The following is an 8,465-nucleotide window of genomic DNA, read 5'->3' as shown; positions in this document are numbered from 1 at the left end:
CTCCTGCTGAGACCTCCAGCTCTGTTGTGCAGTGCCAGCTCATGGGGTGACCCTTTCCAGATATCCCACTCCTGCACTGGGGATTGGTGGTGCCTGCAGCTGCCCCAACCCACGGCTGTCACTGGCATCCCCATGAGTTCCAGCCAGCAGGTGCCATGGCACCGTGACTGCCCTCTGGAGACCTCCCCTCCAGGAGGCACTGGAGGAGCTGGAGCAGGGCCCATGTCCTGAGAGGAGAGAGATCTTCTGAGCTCCTGCAGGACTGGCTTTCCCCTGCCCAGGCTGAGCTGCCTGAGGGGCTGGGGGTCACAGGGAGCAGCTGCCCTCTGCCCTCAGCTGGGGGATGCCTGGTCACAGGTGGGACAGAGGGACACACAAAGCTCGGGCAGAGCACAGGGATCGTGCCCTGGGCTCAGACGGGGTTTGAGACTGGGTGTGGAGACAGAGCAGAGATGCATCAGCTGCCAGAGTTTACAGAGTGAGGGGTACAGAGGGAGCACAGGGAACACATGGTGTGGGAAAGGAGAGAGAGGCTGTTTCCCAAGCTGATTCCCTCTCCCCAGCAGTGTGGGGAGGGCTGGGAGTGAGCAGGGGTGACCATGCAGAGTGGTGAGCCAGCGAGCAGAGGCTGCAGCATGGGCAAGAGGTGCCATCCATCTGTCCATCACCAGGGCAGGCTGTTCCCTTCCCAGTCGAGGAAGGCTCCAGAGGTGTCCTGTGAGAGGCTGGCCAGCACGGTCAGGATGCCCCTCACGCTGTGCTCCACTGTCAGTGGTGCCTGCAGAAAAGGACAATGAGCTGTAACAGAGAGCAGCTCCTGGGGAGGGTGCATGCCTGGGAGCAGCATCCATGGTGCTCACGGGGATATTTTTCCTTACTGCCACACCTCTCCAGGCTGGCTTGGGAAGACAGGGCTGGCTATCCTATGTACTCAGAATGTTGCAGCTTGCTGCCTGCTCCCTGCCCGCTCTGCTCCAGAAGATGGTCCTGGCAGCCCACAGCATCACACAAAATCCTCCAAGTGCCTCTGCCCTCCCCAGGACATGGGGATTCAGTGGGGATCCTGCTGACCCTCCCCTGCACAGCCCAGTACCTCCTCTGTGCCCATGTCAGTCTTCACCCAGCCAGGATGGATGGCCATGCACAAGATCCCCTTGTCCTGGAGTTCTGCAGCCAAGCACCTCGTCACCATGTTCTGGGCAGCCTGGAAGAGGCACAGCCCTGCCAGCACAACCCAGGGAGTGGGTGGGCAGGAGAGGAGACATTTCATAGCCACAAATTGTCTGTGGAGATGGGAAATGGGACTTGGTCCTGCGACAAAGCATCAGCACGCCCTGCTGGAATGTCTCAATCCTGGCTGCTGCTGTCCCAGTCTCTGTGCTGCCACCTGGGAGAACCAGGCAGGGGGGTGGGTGGCTGGGGCAGGGGGTGACCCAGGGGCTCCCTCCCCTCCACGGGGACTGTGCCTGGGGCAGCATCTCCTGCACCTCCCCTGGCAGCTCACCTTGCTGGCCCGGTACGGGTACATGGGGGCCTCTGGCACATGGAGGCACAGCCCGATGGAGCCCAGCTTGGAGGAGATGTTGATGACAGCAGCCCTGCTGCAGCTCAGACCCTCCTTTCCCTCTCCCTTCGCCGCCTGCTCCAGGAGCGGCAGAAATTCCTGATGCAAAGACACCAACGCTCCATTAACATGCAACAGAACCCCAATTTGAGGACCATCCTGGAGGGCTCTGTCACAGACTGCAGACAAGCAGCTGGACAGACACTCCTGGCAGAAATGCAGGGGATGGGGAAGATGCCCCAGGGAGGAGCCAGGCTCCAGCCTTTCCATTCCCAGGAAAGGAGTGAGCTGGCACAGTGAGCCTGGAGCAGGCAGCCACTCCGGGTGGGGAAGAACTAAGCATGGGTGATGCTGGGCTGGACTAAGCTGCTGAGCTCCTCTGAGTAGGCAGGGGAGATCCACTGAGGTCCCCCTATTCCCATCAGGGAACATCTTCCCAAGCAGGAGAAATGTAAAAGGTCCAGACATACCTTGACAACCTGGAGTGGCCCAACCACGTTGGTGGCAAACACGTTGAGCATCTCCTGTGAGTCCAGGGAGCACAGTGTGGCGTGGGAGCTAATGCCTGCATTGTTGATGAGCAGGTTCAAGCCCTGGTCCTTCAGATGATACCCCACAGCCTGCATGGCTCTTTGGATGCTGGGCAAATTCACTGTGTCTGCCAGGGAAAAAGCAAAGTTATCCAGAAAGGATGCAGCAGGTTTAGCAGATTAAGCACATTGAAATGAGCAGCAGTTTGTCCTTACCTCTTGGTTTTGCAGCCTCAGCTGAATTAAACTTTAATTCAACTCATTTTAGGTCACGTGGGGGCTACTGGTAGGAAAAACTTGCCTGCATTTGCTTCTGTATCCAAGGAATTTATGATTGTACAAGGGATGCTTGGTCCTTGCACACTGAGACTCCTAAGTTTATTTCCACAGGGAGCCATTTTTTTCTTCATGCTGTTACCCACAAGGTTTTGGAGCTGACAGATGAGCTGAGGTGAGTACAAGTAATAAAAGATTTGGGATGTAACCTGCAGCATTTGGTTGCAGGCTCTGAATCTGAACTTCCCTATCCCTACTGACTAAGTTGTGGAGACAGCCCCTCTCAAGTAACTAGGCACAACTGAAATTGGCCTAACAAGGATAAGCATCCCCAGTGCCTTCCTCTTTGCTTAAGTATTGGTATATCTTTTGAAGTTCTGCCATGCTTTAATTGCAGGATTTTTCTGACTTAGGCAATAAAAGTGGTGGTTTTTTAAGTTTGTGTCCAGCTGTCAGGATTGCTTATTAGGATTTACATCCTGTCCTGGATGCTCACCAGCTGAAGTGGCCATCATTTGTTTATTTAAAAAGGTCATCTGAATACCTTCAGAATGTGAAACAGGCTGATTAGGCCAACATTAAACTTTATATATTGCTTTTTAATACCTCAGGTATACCACAGAGCCCTTAAAACCATGAATATTCACATGTATGGGCAAGTTGGAGTGTGCCCTTGTTCCCATGCACATTTCTGTGCCTGTTTTTTGCAGATGCCAATGTGATGAGCCTGCTGGGAATGGGGGACTGCAGATTCCTTATTTTTTTGCAACACTTTGGCCCCTGGGCTGTGTTTCTGTTCTCCTGCTTGGAAAAGAGTGACTTACCAAAAGTTTCCAAGGTTGAAGATTTCTTTCTTGGAATATTTATACACTGATGGGCAGCTAAAGGATCCTTTTCCCTGGCATTTTTAACTACCCTGATGTCTTTATGGTGGTAAGCAAGTATATGAGCAGCATGGAACTCGTTGCTACCTTGTGTTGTGCAGCCCAGACCTTTGTAGAGGTGTCCTAAAAACATTTGAGGGGAACACCATGGGATAATCTGCTGTGGGGCTGCTGGGAGGGGAAGGAGTCTTGGGATTCAAGAGGATTTTGCATGTCTAGATGCAGGACAAATCACAGAGCACTTTGGAGTTATTTCTTTGGATAACAATGGGATGAAGGTCCAGGTTCTGTCACTCCAGTACATGTGAGGGATTTTTTGGTCACCTGGTGAATGATTAACTGCGCTGTTTGGATTAGCTGAGTCATTGCTCCCAGGCATGTGGGACCAACACATTTTTAGTCCTTAACCCCCAAATTTGGTGAAATAACCAATGCTTGTCTCCCTGGAAGAAATAAGAGTGGGAAAGAAAGAGAGAATGAAAAGAAGTGACAGATCTTACACATTTTTAAGTTATTTTTTAAACTTTCCTTCCTGAAGAGTCTATGCCTGTTACTGTTTTGAAGACAACTCTTCCTTTTTATGGAGCAAGAGAGCTTGAAGCAACTTCTCTTTTTAAGAAGTATCTTGTTGCTGTTGATATTTAAGAGATTTTAAGCATATTTTGGGACTTTATTTACAGGTTGGGGCTTGGGGTGTGTGTTTTTAGAAAAGATTATTCATGTTGTGGCCAGTCCCTTGAGATGTCCCTTTATGTTGGCCATGGTCTTCCCATCAGGTACTGCCAGTTGGGGCTCACAGCTCATTTATTTTTTATTACAGAGAAGGTATTTTACTTTAATAATCTACTTAATAGCAAAAAGAGATATTTGCTGCCTCTTTGTAGTAAAGCCTGAATTCAAGAATGTCTTATTTTCTAAGAAATATTTAAAAAGCTGAACTTGAACTGAAGTTATTTGAACTTTTCAGGTGCTTTTAAACAAATAAACAGGTAGGTAGATAGGTAGGTACCGATACAGAATAGCCTTGAATCAGTTTTCTTATTATTGGCTTCAATGAAATACAAATATTTAGAAGCTATGGCTGCTTCCCACCTCACTTTTTACAGCAATGGCAATCCTAGTGCAGGCACTTTGCCAAAACATTTCTTTTGTATTTAGATGTTCTTTTAATTCTTCATTAATAAAAGCAGCCCCCACTCTCTAAGACAGGGGAACACAGGAAATCTCTGCTTCTCAAGCCTGGAGCTCCTTATCTCCCCACTCTTCACCCAAACACTGTCCTCCCCAGTGAGACCCTGTCCCTGTCCAGCACCCTGGAAGCTTCTTTTCTGTGAATACCCCAACTTTGCCAATTCCAATTCCAGCCTGGCTGTTCTCCCTATGCTGCCTATTTGCTGCCTCATGCTTCTCCCAAATGCTGCTGAAAAAGGTCACTGAGTTTGGCCCACATCCATAGAAGGAGGGAATGGCCAAGAGGACATCTCCCCGGTCCAAGCTATGGACTCAGTCCTGTGCCTCTGGGTCAGAGCATCAGCCTGGGACACCAGGCTGCCAGGCTGGGCAGAGTTCCCCTGTGTCATTTTTAGCTATTTTTTTTTCTCCCTTTTTTACCTGAAAGAAATGCCAACCATGGCCACCTCCAAGCAGATCCCAAACCAACCCTCCTACTTAGGAACCATCCAGGCAGCTACTGTGCCTTGCCTTGCTTCACTTTGTGAACCCATATGTCCCAGCCCAAAACCTGGGCACTGTATTTAGTATCCTTGGGAAGAGACGTCATGCCTTTCCCATGACACTTGCTCAGCTGAGATGCCTGGACCCACCTCTGCCTCCTCTGAAGCCAGTTTGACTGCTCCAGCCAGGGCACAGCTTAATTTGCAGGGAGAAGCTTGCCCAGGTGTGCATGGATGCCTCCCCATAGATCCCTCCCCACCTGGCAGGGCTAGAGCTTCCTGCAAAAGCTGTCCCTGCTCCCACCTCCAAAGTCACCAGAGAGCTGGAAGCAATGTTGGGTACAAGGAGAAAGGTTGCTCCATACCTAGCTGGACCAGTTTGATGCTGGAGTGCTGGGCAGCTAATTCTTGCAGGGCCTGGAAATAAAGTGATGGGGCAAAGGAGGAGGTTAGAAGCCACCAGCTGCATGGTCAGGTGTCCCACCCCTGCTCCCAGGTCACTGAGCCAGGGTGGCTTTGCTTTCTCTGGGGAAAGAGCACAGGGCCATTCCCAGTGGATGGGGTAGGGCAGCAACCCCACAGCCAGCAGGAGAATGGTGCTGCTGGGCTTAGGAACTGTCCCCCCTCCTGAGTGATCCCAGCACAGAAAAGGGGTTGGCCAGCCATGGGCACAGCCAGGAGTGAGTGCTGAATATGTCTGCCTCTCCTGCCTCATCCCACCCAGCCACACTGGGCACTGCCTTATCCAGGGAGCTGGGGGCGTTGTGAGACCCCCAGAACACTTCTGCCCCCACTCCTGGGCTACCCAGCCAGGGCAGCAAGCCAACAGGGCTGTGGGGACCGCGGATCCCCTCTGCCCACCTGGCTCAGCACCATCCCATTCCCTGTTCCCGCACTGACCTTCCCTCTGGGACCCTCGGGGTCGCGGCAGGTGGCAAAGATGTGCTGGGGGGGCCGGGGGCTGGCGGCCAGCTGCCGCACGAGCTCCAGCCCGATGCCCCGGCTGGACCCCGTCACCAGGACGCTCCGAGCCAGCGCAGCCATGTCCCCAGCCTCTGCGCCGGGCGGTGACACATGGCAGGGTTGCCGCCTGCTTGGCGTGAAGAGGAGCCCGGCACAGCCCAGGGTGTGGCTCTGGGCACCCATGGGGACTGGGACAGTGCCAGCACCTGGCCCCTCGCCTGCCCCAAATAGAGCCACCAGGGTCCCAAGAGGACCAAGGGCTCCCTGATATTTGACACACGGGGCTGCGTGTCACCTGCATTGTCACTATGCTCCTCTAAAGCCCCAGCTCCCAGAATCTCTGTAACAGCAGAAGGGTCCACCTCTTCCACAGGCTTGGAAGAGTACTACCAGGAAAAGGAGAACAGGTTCAAATCTGGCTGTGGCCAGCAATCTCCTAGTTTGGGGGGTAAATTTGGGATGGTTGAATTATGAGACACTAATCCAAAGCACAGCCTGGGAAGCACACAGAGTGCAGTTTGTTCCACTCCTGCCAACACTCCCCCCCAGAGCATCCAGGAGCCAGCAGAGAAGGACCCCCACTCCCTGCAGCCTTGACCACTGACTGCTGGGGCTTCAAGCTCACATCCATCACCTTCCTCCTTGCTGGAGGACAATGCTGGATGCTTATAAGCTGAAGAAATGCCTGTAAAAGCAAGGCTGCTGCAACCCAGGCCAGCCTGGGGGCATGGATTTCTAGGATGCAGAAGTGTTAGAAGAAGCATAGAGCTGCCATGTAAAAAGCCTCAGCTAAAACAGAAGAATTGGGGCAACATGACTATGAGGTGGGGAAGGAAAAAAGAAGAGGAAAGCAGTGGGGGTGGGTCCATCCCATCTGGATGTGCCTCATGGCACATACCTGTTGCTCAGTGTGGCAGAGGGAATAGAAGTCTCTATTCCCCAAGTAGCTGAGTGGTTCCACATTTGGCAATCACCAAAGAAACACTCAGGAGATGGTGAAGGGCCCCCACATTTGGAAGATCATCTTTCAGGTGACACAGATCATGAAGGGGAAGAAGCAGTGAAGTTTCCTTCCATGGTGGTGGACAGACTATGGCCCCCATGAGAGGTAAGCATGCTGGGTGTGGATTTGGATGGTGTTGGAGTTGGAACTGCTGTTGCAGACGTTCTTGCAGGTGTAATCACCTGCACAAACAATTGCACTGCACAGACTTGCCTGCTCTGCCAGCAGCATCCAGAGCACAGCTCCCATTAAGAACAAATTAGACTGGAGTTTCCTCTTTTCCTTCCAGGCTCCTTGGGAAGGAAACAACAGAAACAAGCGAAGAGGGCTGCACAACCAGGAATGGCTATGGGCCAGTGCCAAGCAGGGGAGTGACCTTTGGAAAGGGCTGACCAATGGTGGCCAAGGACAGCAGCACAGGCACTCTCATGGCTCCAGAATCACAGCCCAGGGCCAGAAAGTATGCACCAGGGAAGAGATGAGACCAGGCTACAACACTACAGAGGCACCTGGGAACAGTCCAGGTCAGAGAGGAACTGAGAGAACTCTACTCGAAGGCCCATCAGGAGGAGCAGGATCAGCAATGACTTCAGAGCGGGCTGCCCAGAGCTTGAACGTGACCTCAAAACCCTCCGGGATCCTGTAGACTTCCCAGACTCCCTTTCAATGCTTGATTGTCCTCAGAGTGATTTTTTTGTCAGCATGGCACCTCCCCTGCATACATTCTGTGCCCCTTGGCCTGGGTCCACAAGGCCCTTCCTGTGAGCTCCATGACCAGAGCCATGCAGTGACCTCTCCTGCATCACACAGCCTTGACCTTGACCCCGCAGACCCCTGCAAGGACCCTGTAGCCATTACATCCCCCAGCAGGGCTTTGTTCACCCCTCCAGCACCCCCAGCCAGCTCCTGCTCTGCCACAGCCCCTTCCTGGCTGAGCCCACAGCTCCCTGCTCCCTTCCATGGCAGCAGGCAGCATCATTGTTGCAATATGTGCAATGTGTCAGTGTTATCTTAAGTCAGGCTGTTCTTTGATGTAAGACCTTTGTATACTTTCAAGCCTAATCTGCAGGAAAGGAGAGCTAATCACTGGAAGAGGCAGCAGCCAGCATCCCTCACTCAAGGACATTCCGGAACTAACAAGATTTAGGGGTTGCTAACTTGGCAAAATACTCCGGGTCCGTGTATGTTAGAGATAAACTATCTTTATTGTAACACTGAAAATCACACCTCCACATCAAAAAGACCCTCCGCACATAAAGACCCTTGCCCTGAGCATGAGTAGAAGTTAGCTCGGGTTACGTGATTTGTATGGAAGGTATTGGTCAATCCTAACAGTAGGGCTGTGCTTGAGAAGTCACTAACCCTTAATTTCTGAGTAAAAATAACAGCATGGAAAGTCCAGCGGGGTGTGCTGGATTTATGGAATACCACTGAGCACCCAGGCTGGGGCAGCTCTGAATCAAACAATGTCTCACTCGATGTGTCATTATCGGTTCGTTGCACACCAGGGACCGAACCTGATTTCTTAAGCGACCTCCCTGCGCCTGCAGGGCCGGCATCCCTAAAATGGCG

At 52.3% G+C, this 8,465-nt stretch overlaps 1 protein-coding gene across 1 annotated transcript; it reads right to left on the bottom strand.

The window, feature by feature from the left end:
* Window positions 1-664: 664 nt before the first annotated feature.
* Window positions 665-5,971, bottom strand: LOC129125476 (C-signal-like). Its single transcript, XM_077184955.1, has 6 exons — window positions 5,828-5,971; window positions 5,293-5,344; window positions 2,035-2,222; window positions 1,505-1,663; window positions 1,094-1,204; window positions 665-778 (listed from the first exon to the last, which is right to left on the bottom strand). Exons 1-6 carry the CDS (start codon window positions 5,969-5,971, stop codon window positions 665-667), a joined length of 768 nt encoding a protein of 255 aa, XP_077041070.1.
* Window positions 5,972-8,465: the final 2,494 nt, after the last annotated feature.

The sequence above is a fragment of the Agelaius phoeniceus genome, chromosome 12 (genome assembly GCF_051311805.1).
Source record: "Agelaius phoeniceus isolate bAgePho1 chromosome 12, bAgePho1.hap1, whole genome shotgun sequence".
NCBI classification, from domain to species: domain Eukaryota; kingdom Metazoa; phylum Chordata; class Aves; order Passeriformes; family Icteridae; genus Agelaius; species Agelaius phoeniceus.
Note: the sequence above shows the minus strand (reverse complement) of the source record. Positions and strands in the feature narration are given on the sequence as shown.

Excerpts from the sequence above, each read along its gene's own strand:
- LOC129125476 (XM_077184955.1), bottom strand. The coding sequence starts at position 5,971 with ATGGCTGCGCTGGCTCGGAGCGTCCTGGTGACGGGGTCCAGCCGGGGC. Across the intron at positions 5,345-5,827 it reads CCGAGGGTCCCAGAGGGAAG|GCCCTGCAAGAATTAGCTGC; the intron begins GTCAGTGCGGGA and ends CTTTATTTCCAG. Across the intron at positions 1,664-2,034 it reads GGCCACTCCAGGTTGTCAAG|GAATTTCTGCCGCTCCTGGA; the intron begins GTATGTCTGGAC and ends TCTTTGCATCAG.